Source organism: Pleurodeles waltl, chromosome 8 (genome assembly GCF_031143425.1).
Source record: "Pleurodeles waltl isolate 20211129_DDA chromosome 8, aPleWal1.hap1.20221129, whole genome shotgun sequence".
Lineage (NCBI taxonomy): Eukaryota > Metazoa > Chordata > Amphibia > Caudata > Salamandridae > Pleurodeles > Pleurodeles waltl.
The window spans coordinates 1,139,346,970-1,139,365,145 of record NC_090447.1 but is presented as its reverse complement, the minus strand read 5'-3'; the positions used below and the strand labels follow the sequence as shown (position 1 = coordinate 1,139,365,145).

The window sequence follows — 18,176 nt, the reverse complement described above, 5'->3', positions numbered from 1 at the left end:
TGAAATTTACTTTGTAGCCTATGGAGGAAGAGTACTGTGGAGTAAGATAGATATAAAAAGGACATGGAAACATCACTGTTAGATTTGGTAAAAGATCATGTAAAATATTGTTGTCCTACAGGATTTCTCTTATCACCTCAAGTCTCTCTAGCTGAGAAAATGAAGCTAATCAAGAACACAAAGTCCATGCCAACCAATGCGGGAAGTGATGCTGATCCCCTGACCCTATCTGCCCGTATGTTCAAGGTAGGTCCTTAGTTTTACACCTAGCATGGCCAAGTCAGTGCCAAGATGTCACTTAGTGACCTGAAGTAAAACAGTAAATAACCATTAAAATGCCATAATGTATGTGCAACGGAATAACTGTTATGTTATACAGATTTGTATAATGCAGCTTATTACCCGATAGGATGGTAAGCCACTGACAAAGAAGTTGGTGATATAATGAGTATGAAGTGCCCGTGCTTTTGTATAGGAAAGAAAAGAAGACCGACTATTCAGACTTTCTATAAAAGAAGATCCTCTCAAGGCTGGGACATCCATGTTCAGATATGATTTTGCTTACTTTCCATGTTCAGAATGAATCCAACTCCTAAATTTGAGCAGGACTGACTAATGCTGCGTGATTAGTAAATATATAGTGGTTCCCCTCAGCAGTGCTCTAAAGACACTCTATTAACTGAACTTCCTGAGACTTTTTTAGGTGATGGGGATTAGGGCCACAAATGGCAGATCACAAAAAAAGACCAAAGGAAGGGTCCAAGCACATGAAAGTACAGTACTTGGCAGACAGAACACAACCAATTTATCTAACAGAGTTCAGGTTCAAGAAGCTTTATTCGATTTTAGCAAACCATAAAAGCAGACATATGATTACAAACAGTTATAGTGGAAAACACTAATTTCCATAGGTTAAAAAAACAAAAGCCAAGCAATATATCCTACTCGCATTTTGTTTAGCTTACAATTAAAGGGACACAGTGCAGTTAAAAGGAGTTATTTTAAAAATATATTTCATATAAAATACAGTATCAGCAGATATGGATAAATAAAAAAAACACCAGATTAATTCATACTCAGTATAAAGGTGCAACTACTTCCCAACAATTCTCCTGGCCCTAATTACGGCGACTTATTTCCACCCTTAATATAGATTGTCTCTTCCTAACAGAAACGTGGGCGAGGCCAGATTCGGACCCTGATTTTATTGAGGCAGCCCCCACCGGCTTCTCCTTTTATAGGGTAGACAGGAATACAGGCAGAGGAGGAGGCCTGGCTATTATTTGCAGGTCTGAGTTTACCTGCATTTGGAATAGCGCTAGCCATATGCCAGAGGTCTGTGAAACTATGGCCTTTAAACTTTTCCTTGGTAAATCCCTGGTCTTTGAAGGCCTACTAATTTACCGGCCCCATCCCTAAGTTCCTCTCGATATGGACCTCACTATTGGAACCTCTAATCATGGCCCCTAAAGCAATTATCTTAGGAGACTTTAACATTCACTTTGATAATACGAGTGATCTGCTGGTCGTGGAATTTCTCAATCTTATGGCGGCTCTGGACTGGGTCCTAAAGGATGGGCAGGCCACTCATAGAGCAGGCCATACCCTAGATGGGATTTTTACCCACCCTGAGGAAGAACTTAATCTCTTAACGACCCCGTTAGAGTGGACGGATCACGCTCTCCTGACATTTAAATTTCTGGTCAGGCAGCAGCCTTTGATACCCATTCCCCAGGGAAAACTGCTAAGACCCTGGAGAAACATTAAAGCAGAACCGTTGGAAATAGCATTAATACATAATTGGAATGATCTGAAGGCGTCCACTCTGTCACCGCTTGCCAGATTCAATCAGGGCATTATGCAGGCAATGGACTCGCTAGTACCGGCGAGGGTCTTTGTCCCCCGCATCAGAAAAAAACCCAACCAACCATGGTTCTCTCAAGACCTCAAAATCCTACAGAGGAAATACCGGCAGAAGGAGCGCTGTTGGAAACTTAGACCCCGGGAAGATGAGAGGGCGGAGCTAAAATTAGCCCTAAACACCTACAAAGAAGCCTGTCTGGTAGCCAAATCGGACTATTTCACACTTAAAATTAGCGAGGCAGCCAACTCTTCTAGAGAGCTATTTAGAACCATTAACGTTCTCACCACTCCCTTAGGCACTTCTAAAGTAGAAAACTCCCAAGACTTTTGCAACAAAGTAGCGAAATTCTTCGAATGTAAAATTCTTAACATCTACTCCAGCTTTATATCGGACAAGGAACAAAGAAACTCCCCTCCCTGGTTAGCTGAGCCTCTGCGCCCTGTGCTGACACCAAATGGGTCGCCAGATAAGCCATTTCTACTTTCTAGGTTTAAAGTGCCATCTCAAGAGGTCATATGTAAGCTACTTCTGGAATGTAAATCAGGTTCCCCTATGGATCCCTGCCCCCCTGCCATCCTTCAATTAGTACCAGAGCTAGCGGCATCTATGCTGGCCCCTATGATTCAGGAAGTCCTTATAACGGGTTTGTATCCTAAGGCATGGAAAGAAACTACTATTATTCCCTTAAAAAAGAAGGAAACTGGCAAACCCAATGATCTGACTAATCTACCCCCAATAGCCCTTCTTCCCTATGCAGCCAAAATTCTGGAAAAACATCTTAATAAAGAATTGGTTGATTTCCTGTCAGCCTCAAAGGGCCTAGACAGCTCGCAACATGGTTTTCGGAAATCCCATAGCACTGAATCAGCTCTCATTGCATCATCCAATACCATACGCAGATTGGTTGATGAGGGGCAGGGGGTCTTTTTGGTTTTACTGGACCTGTCGGCAGCATTTGACACCATTGCCCCCCACATTCTGCTAGACCGTTTACATCAGGTAGGCATCAGAGATCAGGCTCTCAAGCTGATCGAATCCTTTTTATCAGATAGGTGGGCCACAGTTAGCAGCGGTGATTTTAGATCCCCAGCCTACCTCTTGCCGTGTGGGGTCCCTCAGGGCTCTTCCCTCAGCCCTACGTTATTTAATGTGTATGTGGCACCGCTGGCAGAGCTAATTCGCTTTTTCGGCTTTATTCCAACTTCTTATGCAGACGACACTCAGATTATCATCCCTATTAAAAAAGATATGGAGGAAGTGGCCATCCGCTTCAACGCTTGCATGACAGCAGTGAATAACTGGATGAAGGCCAATTGGCTTAAACTTAATTGTGAAAAAACTGAGATTCTGTGCTTTGGGATTAAGAGGGAACACTGGTCTTCCATCTGGTGGCCTGAAGAGTGTGGCACTCTCCCTATACCAGGGTCTACCTCGAGAAATTTAGGATTACTGTTTGACGATCAATTGTCATTCAAACCGCAGGTCAATCAGATAATCAAGACCTGTATGTGGACTCTGAAGAAATTAAAGAAAATATTTCCTTTTATTCCACAATCCTGCAGAACTACTGCCACTCTGGCTCTAGTCATTTCCAGATTGGATTACGGGAATGCGCTTCTGCTCAACTTGGATAAAGAATCGCTGAATAAGCTACAGGTGATGCAGAACACTGCTGCTAGGCTCTTACTGAAACTGCCCCGCGGGGCCTCTGCCAAGAGGTGCCTTAGAAATCTACACTGGCTTCCGGTAGCCCAGCGGCTCTCTTTCAAGGCTCTCTGTATCACTCACAAGGCTGTCCATGGGATTGGGCCTAAGGCTCTAACCTCCAAACTGCAATGGTATAGGCCGAATAGGCTGTTGCGATCTGCCTCTGCTTATCGAATCCAAACTTCCCGCACCAAGAAGGCGAAGTGGGGAGATAGAGCGTTTACCATTGCGGCTGCTAAAATCTGGAACTCACTCCCATTGGATCTAAGGCAAGAACACAACTATCTAACATTTAGGAGACTGGTCAAGACTTGGCTCTTCCCGCAATAAGTCTTGGGGCCTCCTGTTAGTAGACCCTGCCTCACCCAGTTAGCGCTTCGATGCCCTTGGGCCGGAATGCGCTTTATAAATACTCAATACATACATACATACTAAGAATCTATATACAGTGTGACAAACATATTATGTCTGGAGTAACCGCAGGTACTCCAGTGCCTCTTTACATTTCTGAATATTTCAGATTCTTAATAGTGGTCTCAAAATACAAATACGCTGTTCTTTGTACAGCTCACAAACGAAAAATAAATGGAGTTGTGATTGAGACGCTCTGCTTTCACAGGAACATGGTGACACATCCTTATTGATAAACATATTTGAGGAATAAGACACTAAAAAAAGAGCCAGTCCAAGTCTAAATCTAACCAGGAGGTGAAACCTTTGCTTACGAGGTATTGTAAGCAGATGGGGGTTAATATCCTGGGTACTGCTCAGAGGAACATATAACTCCACTGACCTTTTCATGTCAATCGCCCATCTACTTTCAGCTAGAAACTTTAGTAATGCGCCTTTTACCATAGAGGTATCCGATCATCTAATACACAATGGGTTGTCAAAAAGATCCCTCCTGTTGATTGCTCGAAGATCCTCTCTAACATACGAAAGCCGCTTAATTTTGTTAACCTCTGCCAATCTGAGGCAATCAAAAATCGACGACCAAGTCAGGGCTGCTTCTGGTCTGGACCAGACTGACCAGAGCAAAGTAGGCGCTAATCTCAGCGCGGCTCCCAGATACTGGAGGCCTCATTCTTCATGAGCAATTATTGCTGTGACACTATTAGGGAGTGACAGCAACCTGCACAACAACCTGTTCTCACATGTTTGTAAATCAGAGTGCTGTATGTGTCCCCAGACCCCTGCTCCGTAGGAAGCGACTGGGACGGTCTTGTTCTGTATATTGTGATTGCAGTGTCCAAAGGCATAGACCATAACTTTGCAGCAAACTTAAACAAGGAGGCTAAAGCCTGCTAAAATTGGGTGACTCACATGTCCCTCAAGTGCTTCCAGGAGTTCTTACTATCAAACGGGACCCCTAGGTAAGTAAACGTAAGCACAAAGGTGAGAGGAGAACCATTTATGTGAAAAGGTGCCAACCTGCTCCAAGGAAGGCCAGAGACCATGGCAAAAGATTTTGAAATGTTTGTCAAGAGACCTAAGTCAGGCATAAAGGTTCACAAAAGAATTCAAGAGTTTCTACAAGCCCCGTTCTGTACTTGCCATCAAAACACAATCATCCGCATACGGAAGTACAGGCAGCAGACGTTTCTCTGCCTTGGGCGGATCGGCAAAAGCGTTTATCAGGTGTTCATCAAGGTCACTGATTAAAAAAACTAAAAGAGAACTGTGCCAACACGCACCTACCTATGCCTGACCCCTTTCCTGATCTTTATATAGGGGGTGTATTCTCCACTCGGACCAAATCTAAACTTACCCTCGACATCTGCGTGCAACTGAGTAAGTAAGTGGACAATTTTTGCGTTAGCACCCTTATCCATTAACATATTCCACAGTCTAGGCCTTATTACATTATCAAACACTGCACTGAGGACCATAAACGCCAAGTAGACACATCCTTCTTTCGCAACAACGTATTTACTCATAAATAAATTAAGATTCAGCCACTGGTTAACTGTCCCTAGGCCCTGTCTAAAGCCATACTGTGACGATGTTAAAAAAAAACCTTCCCATTAGACAAGGTTTCAAGGTGATCAAACAGCACTCTACCCAGTAACTTGGCAGTTGAATCAATTAAAGCTAGGTGGGTCGCTCCTAACTCCCTTTTTGAAAATAGGGACAATAATTGCTCTTGACCAGGATTTAAGGGAGCCATGACGGCCAGAGGTATACAGCACATTCGCCAGGACAGGCGCCCAAAATGCCACATTGTACTTAAAAAGAACTAAAGGGACTTGGTACTGTGTTTCTCAGACTTCTACTTACTGCTGAAATGACATGCTGAACAGTAATTATCAGTTGATCGGTTCCTTCCTGGCTGTGCGTATCTCTTGTAAGGCTGCTCTCATTGCAAGGTGTTTCCTGCAAATCGTACAGCTTGGTAAAATAATCAACCCAGGTGCGCTCTGGGATGTTCACATCAGAACTGCTAGTAGGGCTGCTGGAAAAAAAGGGTGCGTTAATTACCCTCCAAAACTGTGCAGCGTCTTTGCTAGTTCAAGCAATGGTGAGCTGTTCCCAGGCCTCTTTTCTGATCTCATCTTTTCTCTTTTGAATAGCCTCTTTATAAAGCTTTCTACAACTCCTAATTCCCACCATGTCTCTCGGGTAGTTTTAAGAGCTTTGATGACATTACTATGGACACATGAACAAGATTGGTTGAACCATTTATTAGGCTTTGGAGGGTATTGGCGTTTGGGAGCCATAAGGTGCTCAGACACCTAGCTACAAATTATTAAAGCAAATGCTGCTAAAACCTCCTTTGTGTCATATTCATTATTAAGACAAGTCTTAAATTGATCCTTCTGCATTATCAGAAGCTGACCTAAAAAAGCATATGGTTCCACATCTTGCCATTACCGCTGCACTCCAGCATGTCTTGTATATTCAGTCTGGCCCAGCGCATTATGTAACCCTGCTAACAGTCCTAGACTAAGACTTAAAACCAAGAGGTTGTGGTCATTCAAAGGAGTATTCACAATCTGGAACTCGCAGACCTTTCTTGCCCAAGTCTTGGACAATGCGAATAAGTCGATCAAAGACACATTCCCTCAGTCCATAAACGTTACTTGATTAAAGACTTTTTCAGTGCTAGGTCTATACCAAGAACTAAACCATGGGTCTTCAATAGGCTATTAAGTTTGAAGCCGCTTGGATTATGAGCAAAATGTGAATAGTCACAAAGGTCATAATTATTTCCGCCGCATACATGATCGTCAGCACTGGGATGCAATCTTACATTAAAATCACCTACCCCACACAAAATAACAAAATCTTCATAAAGGTCTGATAACAAAGCATTCAGTGCATGTGCTAATGACTCTATTACCTGGACATTATGAATCACAAAGTTGTTATGATAGAAATTGATAAGGACAACTAACGGTAGCCCAGACAAAGACAAACAATCTTTAAAAAGGCCAAATCCACAAAAGTTCTCAGGATTTTAGATCCCATTGTAGTACTTATTAGGGTTAAGAGTCAGTCACTATCATGCCCAGAGGGAGAGGGGGCAAAGGGGTGAACACTGAATAGAACCCATTGATGTGAGTAATTGTCCGGGACCAGGTCTCCTGCAAATTATTTGTTGTGAATTGTTTAACATTACCCAGGTTTCATCATCTAATTTGTCACAAAGACCAGCAATGTTTCAAAAGAGGAGACTCAAATCAGCAGCTGGGGATCCGTTGTTAGCTTTGGGTGAGTCAGCTGCACCGATAGAAGACTCAGTGACACTAAAAGGAACGGTGGGATTTAGAGGGATCTTATCGGTTGCAGTCCCAGTCGGAAGAGGGAGGGTAAGGGTAGTTGAAAATTGGTCCCCCTGCTAAGATAATACTAAATCCTGAGTACTTGCAGGTGGTAGTATGGCATTACGGCAGTCACTAGACTTACGCAGAGCCACTGTGCTATCCTTTGCGTAGTTTGTATCAGGACTGTCAGGAGTAGCCACTGCAGAAGTAATGACTTTCACATCACGGAGTAGTCAATCTACTTCATCCAAAGCATAAAAGCAGTTTTATGTTGGAATAATAAAATGCCTGGAATTTCCAGAGTGCCGGCCTTATTGATTAGGGGAATCAATAAATCTTGGCCTATAAAAAATAACACGGGGGCAGGAAGTATCCCTTGTGGGAGCCCATGCAGATTCGAGAGTCTATCCAATATAAATCCCACCAGGTCAATATCACAAAAATTAACAACAATACAGCTACCAACATCGTTCTTCTTGCTTTTACCAACACGCTGTACCTTTGGTCAGGGGCGGCTCCTCCATAAGGACGGAGGAGTGTCGCCCCCACACCAGCAGCGGCAGCTGCAAACCTTTTCCCAAAAAGCTATTATAAACTGTTTATTATAGTTTTTGTGGAAAAGGGACGGGGCCACGGGTGTGACGAGCAGTGAGGGGGAGTGCGCATGTATGTTTGGCCAGCCATCTCGGGCCGGGCAAACACACCTGCCCAGAAGGGTCTCTCCAGCCCAGCAACACAGTTGCACAGACTCCCAGTCTGCCTGGGAGCGCCCAGCCAGGGTGCTCCCAGGCAATCCTGACGCTGCTCTGAGCAGCGTCAGGTTTGGCCGAAGGGCAGGCTGGAACCTTTGCTGGAGCGAGCGGAAGAGCAGAGGAATGGAGCGGCACGTCGCGGGACCGGAGATAAGTGTTTTTTAATATATTTTTTTATGTTATGTGCCGTCGTCACCCCCACCCGCGCGCCGCCCCGCCCTTTCGGCAAGCCGCGACTGCCTTGGGTACCCCAATAACATAATGTGACAGAGCAGAGCTACTGATGCATTCAAGAGTGGAGCTGAGCCAATAGATTATCTTATTTTTCAGCTCAGCGTCTGTTTCAGATTGGAATGACCTCAAAGACAGGACATTTTTTTGTAATTAAAACATATTGAGTGCATTCTGGTGGGATGTGAATATGGAAATTGTTTGTGCTGTCATTGGATCCTTCAGGGGCAGAATTTCTCACTTTAAAGGTGGTAGTTGATCTTTTTGGACTCCATGTTGAGCCACCAGTGCCAGGCTGTATTTCAGAGCCTTGGTTGATCCGGCTTGTCCGATAGGGCCCACACACATCCACCAAAGCCCTTTCCGGAACTGTAGTTAGAGCGGCCAGCTGAGGTGCAGACTTTGCCAGGCTAGATGACACAGTTTGAGTCTGTATAACCTGTTCTTTCAGTTCTTTCAGGGACTCGTCTATACTTTTTAGGATCAACACCACTGAAGCACGTAAGTTGGCAAGAACTCCTTCGAGGGGCATCCCCTAAACCCCCAGTTGCATAATTGCTGGTGTAACAAGGGTACTTGCTTTTCTGTTAACCATATTTCAAGAAGACTCAGTGGCAGTGTTGAGCAGTTCCAAATGTCCACACCAAGAGGGGTGCAGATGGGCCTGTCCTTGGACCTGGTGCAGCCTACGCGCATCCCACACCGCGGGGGCTCACAGCGTGCTATATAACGTTTGATGTTAGCGTCATGGGCTCTGGCACTCGCCCCCTTCAGTCAAATACTGGATTCCTGGGAAAGGTAGTCCCCAGTGCAGGCTTCAACTCTAGCGGCTTCCCACGCCACCAGGGCTCACAGCCTGCTATATAGTGATTGATGTTAGCGTCACAGGCTCTGGCACCCGCCCACTTCAGTCAAATACTGGATTCCTGAGACAGGTATTCCCCAGTGCAGACTTCAAGTCTTGGCGGCATACAAATTTAATAAGTGCACCAGCACCTGAGGTATTTGGGCACTTTCTTTATAAAGCAACAATACACACAGCAATTTAGGAGGAGGAGAAACAAGAACATCAGTATGAAAGTTAAAAGCAATTGTCCAGCCCGCATAGGTAAAAATAAGTTTTTAACATATAACCCATAATCATAACAATACAATTGAGCAAGGAAACAGTGGTTTGGAGCTCAAAGCCAAAATATCGGCAGATGATCGGAAATAAGGACTAAAACAATATCTAGCGTTGAAACAAAAATACTTTATAGCAGGTGGAAGCATATCAATTCAGGAACAGGAGGAATGGTGTATTTTTAGATGTGACCTGAAGCAAGGTGATAGGGCTCAGATACGATATTGAGCTGAAGTGAGTTCTCTGCCTCAGTTGCTGCAGGAGAGAAGGATGTTTTCTGGGCAAAATATTCTCTGAATATACAGGGCTCACTCAATAGACACTTGTGCCTACGGAGCACTCTTAGTCTACCACATATGGCATGCAAAGTGTATGGGTAGGGAGAATAGTTGTCATGCATTAACCTGATGTATTTTCATGTATTAGTCTTGAGATAAACCAATTGAGTCCGACAGGGAACCGGAGAGCAAGCATGCCCTTGGAATTTTATGACACCAATATCTTCATGTTTTGTTTTTAAGCCTCCAAGTACATCCCCGTTTTTACCAATATCTTTTACAATTTTCAAACAGTCATCCCTCAAGTCACCGGAGCAGAGCAGTGTTTAAGGTCAGAGATAACCATTTACAAGGAGCAACTATCTATTGAGACACCAATATATTATTTAGGCATTACTATGTCTACGAGAGTCTGTGTGAAGTCTAAAAAAATAATTCTAGATCTTTGTTTCTGGAGTACATTTAGGTCCCAAAATGAATGAGAGTAGGTGGGGACAAAATACTACTTGTCAAAACTCTAAAATGGTAGATGGCAACTATCCTGTCTGATCAAATGCTGCCCCTTCATACAAGACCCATCCCTTCACTTTTAAGCTCCAACCTGACAACATTCTCTGAAGGTATGCCATAACCTTCATGATGAAGCAGTAATACGGCCCTCTAGTCTATGGCCACATGCCCGACAGTGCTCTGTCTGTAAATTAGGCCATGTTCCAGACTAGGCCATTTTCAAGAGTTAAACGCACCCGCCCAGACAATGCCAATTGGGTATACTTCCCACATATCCAAAGGTATCATGTTAAGAGTGCATATTCCAAATGTAAATACAACTGTGTTTGGAGCCCAGGTAGTGATCAACATTTAGGAGATTCAGCTGTCCCTTTTATCTTTCAGGGCGTTTTGGTATGACAGTCAGTGTAATATGGCTAACATTTGAGTCTTCACTCCCTCTTCTGCCTGAATTCGATATTCATCCCCCAGGAGGGCTAGCTTCCTGAAGGTGGGTTAGGGGTCCAGCTCTGGTTTCAAGGTTCCCTCGACTTCCAACAACTGACCCTCAAGCTCTTCCAGGGTTCCCTCTGCTGCTCTCCTCTTTTGGGCTATCAGGTTCTGGGTGCTGTCTCAGAAGACTGTTTTCTAGGCCTACCCGAAAACTACTTTGGATGTGACTGAGTTTTCATTTTCTTTGAAGTACATCTCAGAGTCCACCCTCAGTCCCACGGCCCCTTCCCTGTCTCATAAATCCCAAGCATTACATTTCCAGCCTGTTCCCCCACCACATCTCCTACTCAGTTTCACTAATGGGAGAATTCTCTAAGAGGCCTCGCCCCAAGTAGTCTGCTTGGTGAAAAGTGCCCACCTCACTTGCTGGGGTAAAGACGTAATCCAGATGAGAAAATACCCTGTGAGCCACAGAGAAGTAGGAGTACCTTTTCTCGAGGGGGTGTACTCGTCTCCAGAGGTCTGAAAGACCCAGAGTTGCTGAAAAGCCTGCAAGAGGGGTGGTCTGCACAAGCGGAACCTTGAAGCCCAGCCTATCCTGTTCCATTACCCTCACGTTGTTAAAATCTCCTCCCATTATATGGAGCAATGAGTCTGCCTCCAACAAAATGCCAGCTAGTTTCTCAAAAGTGGGGGCTTGTAGCCGGGGTGGTGCTTGTATACTAAGCAGCATGACATCCGTTTGTCCCTAAAACCCCTTCAGCCCATACATCTCCCTGATGGGTCTATCCATTGTTTCATTACACGTAATGGTGAGTCTTTCATGATCAGGATGGCCACACCCCTGGACCCTGATGTGTAAACTGAGTGTGCAAATACAGTATAGGCGCCCCTTCTCAGGAATCAGCACTGAGTTCCCTTAAGATGGGTCTCCTGTAATGTAGTAGTACCACATCAGGTTGTAATCATTTAATAAATTGGGACGCACATTCCATGATAGGATCGACAGAGTTCTTAACTCCAGAAATGATTGTGGCAAGTGCGGGGGCAAAATATCCTCCAAGCTACTAGCTGTGAACTGGTGTGGTGTCTTTTGCCCCCATAGGGGCCAAGTGTCGGCCAATGTGCCTGTGACTCCCTCCCTGAACTGTAACAAGTGCAAACCCCCGAATGTGTGTCCATTCCTCCCCACCCTAACAAGAGCCCCTGTGAGTGTTTATCCACATAACTTAACCAAATGAAAATACTCATCAGGAGAATTTGGGAGGTCTGTTGCCCAGTACCCCCACCCACCAAATCAGACTCTTAATACGCTATCACTTAATCTAAACCAACCACCCCTGAAAGCGGTTACTCTGTACCTACAATTGAGGAGGTAATCACTCCGACTCACTAAGCCCACAGGAGTAGGGCAGGGAGAATAATGCTCCAGGGCCCTGGATCCCAACATCTGTCTCACATTTAGGATGCCGCTCTCAGTCCTAATGGAGTGGTGTCTGAGGGAGCAACTTCAGGTTCATGTTTTAAGTCTGCAATGGTGACTGCCAGTGGGTGAGGGGGTCTCTGATTCTGTCTCCTGGTCATCACCTGTGTCTCCGTGTGTGGTTCCCCTCTTTGGAACCGCTGTCTTGCTCTTCTTGGTAACTGCCACTCTGCCTCCTGAGTCCAACGAGCTCCCCTGTTTCCTTTCGGGGTTCCTGACCCGCCCTAGTGTACTCCCACCCCACTTCTTCAAATGGAGAATTCTCCTCTGGGGCTGCTATCCTTTAGGTCAGGACCCTATCCTATATCCGAGCGCTGGCCAGGGTCTTGCCCCTCACTCCACTTCCAGCCACTTCCATGTCTCCTCAGGTGTCTGGAAGACGGGCGATTTCCCCTGAAAGAGGATCTTCAGCTTAGCAGGGAATAACAGCATGTATTGCAGCTCAAGGCTCCATAACTTGGCTTTCACTGAGTTGAATGTGCACTGCTGCTGCTGAATCTCCAAAGTGTAATATGGGAAAATCAAGATTTTAGAGTTTTTATGGCGCACCTCCCCCATCTTATGCGCTTTAGTGAGGATCAGGTCTCTGTTTTGAAAATTAAATAACGTGCTATCACCAGCCTCGGTGGGGCCCCCGGCGGCGGTCTGCCTCCCAGCGTTCAGTGTGCCTACTCGGTGATGAAGTAAGAAGAGAGCTTGTCCTGAGGCAGAATTTGTTGCAACCACCTATCTAGGAACTGTGTCATGTTCAAGCCCTAAGCTCCCCCCGAGGAACCCGAAGAATCTGAGGTTGTTTCAACTGGCATGATTTTCAGCATCCTCCAGCCTCCACACCACATTTGCGGGGACCCTGGACCGTGTCTTCCAGTTCTGAGATTCTGGTTTCAGCCAATGCTTTGCTGGAAGACTGGATAGCCAGTAGCAGTGCTGCATTGTCAGGCATTAAAGATGGATCATCCACTAGTGGCGTGACTACTTTTGTGTAGCGATCTATCTTCCCCTGACAGGGAGGTTTTGGTTCTTTGTTACAGGGCATGTTGTGCTCACCAAACCATCGCCCCATAGGTCCCAGTTCAAACAAGCATGCACATGGTGGGACAGTATCTCATGTTGGGCCTTACAGGGGCCGGGGCGACACACGGGTCATCATCAGCGCAGGTCGGAAATATGTATGTGGAAAGTCCTCACTCTCACTAGTCCGACCCTCCAACCTCAAGTAAATAGACCACCCCTGGGGTGGTCTCGCCAGCGAGTCAGGGGCAATCTCCCAGGCCCTTGCTCAGCTATGCCTGAGTCATGGTGGCACATAGGGGGTTATTACAACTTTGGAGGAGGTGTTAATCCGTCCCAAAAGTGACGGTAAAGTGACGGATATACCACCAGCCGTATTACGAGTTCCATAGGATATAATGGACTCGTAATACGGCTGGTGGTATATCCGTCACTTTACCGTCACTTTTGGGACGGATTAACACCTCCTCCAAAGTTGTAATAAACCCCATAATGTCCCAAGGCCATTTTCTGGGTGACACAATGCTCATCTGCCAATCTTAGTGCCTAGCTTCAGTGCAAGCCTCTCCTTGGCCTCCGGTGGTGGGTGAGGTAGGCCCTTTGCAGGCCACTGGGGCTCAGGTGGGGCCAACAAGGTGTCCAAAGCTCCTTTCTCTCAGGATCCAGTGATGGGGGTTGCAGTAGTCGATGGTACTATAGCACCCCCATTTCCCCCTCACCATCCCCGCCTCACTCCAGGTTGAGTTCAGAACTACCGGACAGTGGAATGCAAAGCATGGTCACCATATAGTATTGTTGCCCTCTTCTCCCACAGAGGGTTACCTCTGCTGCAGGGTGTCGCTGGAATTAGTGGGGGGTACTTTCCTCGGAGGGCAGGACACTTGAGCTGTGAAGAGGGAAGGCCAAGCCCATGGCGCACTCTCCTCCTGTATCCCAGAGGTAAGCCGCCGCCTCTGGCATGATCCTGGTGGCAAACCAGGGTACACGTGCTTCGCTGCTGTGACTCGTCTGGCTTTTCCACAGCCACAGGTCCACCCCTGCAAGGGGGAAAAGAGTTAGTCTAGTCCGCAGATGCCTGGGTAGGTCCGGCCCAGCCACTGATCCTCCTTGCCACTGTGTGCCAGGGAGCCGCAACAAGGCCACAGGCCACAAGTTTGTTCTCAGCCTTATTGCCCATCAAGCACGCGACCTAGTTCCACTCCACAGTTCCCCCGTCTCTCGGTGCAGGGGGCCTGTTTCAGAGAGGCCATCGTAGTACAGATGAGGATGTTTAAAGGATTATGTATGGGCCCGGGCGGAGCTCACTCAAAGAGCATCCAGCTCTACCGCCATCTTAGCCACGTCACCGTATTGCTGACATTCCTAAAAAAAAATTTCAGCTCCAGCCATTATTTTCAGGAGCATGAAGACAGGCGTACCTATAGACATTTAGCACTGGTCTGCATTGTTCCTTCATAATCACTTCCATTAGGATAGATGGAGGGTGTAGGGTGGTTGGTGGAGTGCTTTTCCAAAAGGCTGATGGTTATCAACTGCAGGGACTTTACCCCTCATTGTGCTCTTATTTTGGGTGCTTTCCCTTGAGACACCCCTCATCACTTCTGTCTGTTGCACCATCACTTGAAGACAAACAAAGTGTCTGCTGTAGATAGGAGGGATACACAAACTGAGCAAAACACCCGAAAAAGGTTCCAGAACAATGACAGTGGAATCAACATTACCTGCCTGGAAAAGAACTATAAAAGAAAACTTGAAGATTTCTCAGATAATTCCAAGATTTCCTACTGATCAAAGAAGTGGCACTCAATAGACCTGGGAATTCAGGGTTAATATTGCTGACAGAGAGTCTCCCAGAGGTGAGGTGGACATTACCTAAAAGTCTGCAACAACTTGCTGTAGTAGAGCTGTATATCTGCAATGAAATGGAGTGTACCTATCCTGCTGAGAAAGGGGAGCAGGGGGCATACTTGCAGGACAAAGTCAGCCCAGTGAGGTCCAGCTGTGATGATTTGGAAGGCAGACTGGAGGGATGCTGAGGGAGCCGACCAGAGGGCTGGAGTAGATCTCTGTGCATCCAGGATCAATTAAGTGTAAACGTACAGTGTCCTCAACATCCTTCCAGTTCAAATAAAGGGTTATGTAGAATGAATTCAAATACCTGATTTAATTCTACTAATCAAATCAAACCCCTTACCAAACATTGATAACACACAGTTTTCATGTATGCATTTTTGTGGCACTGTATATCAGACAGAATACGTTCAGGTTGAGACGAAACAATTATATCACAAAAAAATTAATGAAACAGTGAAGGAAAAAATCACCCTTTGTGACTGCCACCAGAAGTGAAAATGCTTGACTTTTGTTTATAGGAGAAACAACTAAAAGCTAATTTAGGATCAATATAGACAGTCTGGAACCACCACATCACCATCTCAAAAAAATCTAAGAACTTATGATGTGTTCTAGAGGGATGATGATGTTTTTATAATCAGAACTTCTTTGATCAGGGGCAACCACTGCAGAGTTAAAAATATGATCTAAGATTTGAGGAATTCACACTTCCTAAAGTGCAATATCAGCCCTCTCTAGGGCCTTCTCTAACAGTGCTCCGAGGCAATCCTGGTGTTGTTCAATCGTGGTGGCATTGGCTAAAATGTCATCACTGACATTTACTACTCCTTGAATTCCTGCAAGCACGTCTCATGTGCAGTTTTGGACCACCTCCAAAATGATATCCGATGTTCAGGAGTCTGAATCTTCAAACGATGACTTGAGTGGGAAATGTGGGTATATGTGGAAGCCTTGTGTAGTTGTAGCTGATTATATATGACCTTGAGATCAACTTTAGAGAACCCTTAGCTCTGTTCACCTCAGCAATGAAATTGTCAAATGTCAAGGTGATGTGGTGTTCTCTCTTTATTGCTGTGTTTGGCTTTTACATGTCCACACAAATCCTTATTTCACTGAACTGATTTGGTTTGTGGACAACTGCTATCATTCATAACCATGCGGGTGGCTCTTCTACTTTTTCAATAATTCCTGCTGCTTCAGTCTGTTGAGTTATTTCTCTGCTTCACATGGAAAGATAGCAGTATGCGTATTAGAGCTATGAGTTGAATTTCTTTCTTTTAAGGCAGATTATTCAGTTGATAGTCTTCAAGCACTTGTTGTACACTTCAGTCTTGCGCAAGAATGCAAAAGCTATCAGGTTTAGTTACTCAGCTGCTATGCAGTTGACAAGAAAGTTGCCGTTTGTGCTGGTGACAAGGCATCAATACTTAATGGAGTGGCTGAGGTAAGAGGCTTTTAATGACAAGGGAAACGAGAAAAATCGATTGGTGATGTGCTGCCTTAGGCAAGCACCTTGATGCATGTAGTCATCACTGTCGGGAAAGGTCAAAGACGTATCGAGCCTTTTTAGTCCATCACACACACTGTGGCATGTTTTTCTATTGGGATGACAATTTAACCTCCATGGAGGATTAGCTCACACTCTGGTTCTGTTTTACTCTCACACCCTCTAGTGAATCCTGGCCAGAGATCAAATTAACCTTCTATTTGTCTCTGTCACTTTCTGACTCTTCCTTCTGAGATGTTTTAGGTCTGCTTCCCTAGTGCTTGACAGTCTTTTGGGGATTTGACATGCATTTACATTCTGTGGGTTTGCCGGAAACAGAACATATTGGTGAATTTCTTTGCTTTTCCACACACCAAACATGCTTTTCGGGTAGCTGGTCAAGTACAATAATGTTGTGCCGGGTTGCAACTGTATCTGTGGGTCATATTAGATTTCCTGAATGAGAGTTTTTGTACAGTGCTGCTTTGTTTGTTTACTAATCCAAATGTTCAAGTCTAGATTTGAAAGAGATACAAATATAAGTGATCTCCTATACCATTTCAGCCTTGTGGCATGGGTACATACCAGAACCTCAGACAAGGTCTGTTCTAAATAACAAACTCCCAGTACGAGGTGGGAGGGAGGACATACCACGATGAATAAAGAAAGGCATGGCTAACATACACTCAGTGTGTTTGGTGGCATGGTTTTAAATGGTTTAAACAATGTGAGATCAAACAACAGGAATTAGTATAGGAGGGAATGAGAGGGAGACATAGAAATAAGGGAAAGGTGGGGAAAAGAGAGGGGGGGAGGGGAACATGGACTCATCCAGGGTCCCGGCTCCTAAGCCTTGAGGAGGGTATTTTCTTTACTTTAGAACCAGGGACCTATACTGAACAGGATAGAAAAGTAAAGTCAGTGCGGGCGAGGGGATCATAGTGGCACTCAAGCTGGGCCACAGGCATAGCGACTGGACCGTAGAGGAGAAGGGTAAGGGGTGGGTAGAAGGTTGGGTGAAAATGGGTAGGGAGGAGATGGGAAAGAGGCCACAAGCACCCCTATTGAATCTCTGGGTGCAGGGTGCGGCAACAGGGCGCAAGCCCCTCACATACCAGGGGTCGTGCCCAAGAAAGGCAACGAGATCTGGGAGGAGATCACCAGTTTGTCCTCCACTCTGCATATGATCTGTTTATACAAGGGTATTCTGTACATTTCTCTTATCCATTTGTCATGGGTGGGCATTTGGAGTGATCTTCAGTGACGGAGGATGCAGACTTTTGTCACGTAGAGCACTGTGGCTAGTGAGTGCCTCTCATAGGTGGGGAGGGTAGGGGACTCTTCCATGTTGTGTAATATGGTCAATTGTCATGGAAAGGACAGAGGCAAATGCCAGGTCCCTTTAACAGTAGAATGCACCTTTCTCAAAAGTGGTCAGATTTGGGGGCAGTCATTAAGAATTTGGACTATGGTATAGTCCGTTTGGCCACACCTCCGACATTTAAAAAGTGGAAGTAGGCCTGCTGAATTAAATTTATGCAGGGTCCAGTATCAGTCCTGTAATGTTTTAAAAAGACACGGTTTCATTCTGGCTTCCTGCATTCCTATGTTCAGGTCTTCCACAAGTGTGGCCCAATCAGATTCAGTGTAGTCTGTCTGCAATGTCCTCTGCCAGGATTCT

At 45.5% G+C, this 18,176-nt stretch overlaps 1 protein-coding gene across 1 annotated transcript in view; it reads left to right on the top strand.

Moving 5' to 3' along the window:
* The window catches only part of TRIM13 (tripartite motif containing 13), a 322,462-nt gene that overhangs the window by 80,941 nt on the left and 223,345 nt on the right, over positions 1-18,176 (top strand). The window contains exon 2 of the mRNA XM_069205356.1: positions 122-246. Within this exon, the coding sequence (XP_069061457.1) occupies positions 160-246 (87 nt within the window). The 5' untranslated portion in view covers positions 122-159. The remainder of the gene's footprint in view (positions 1-121; positions 247-18,176) is intronic.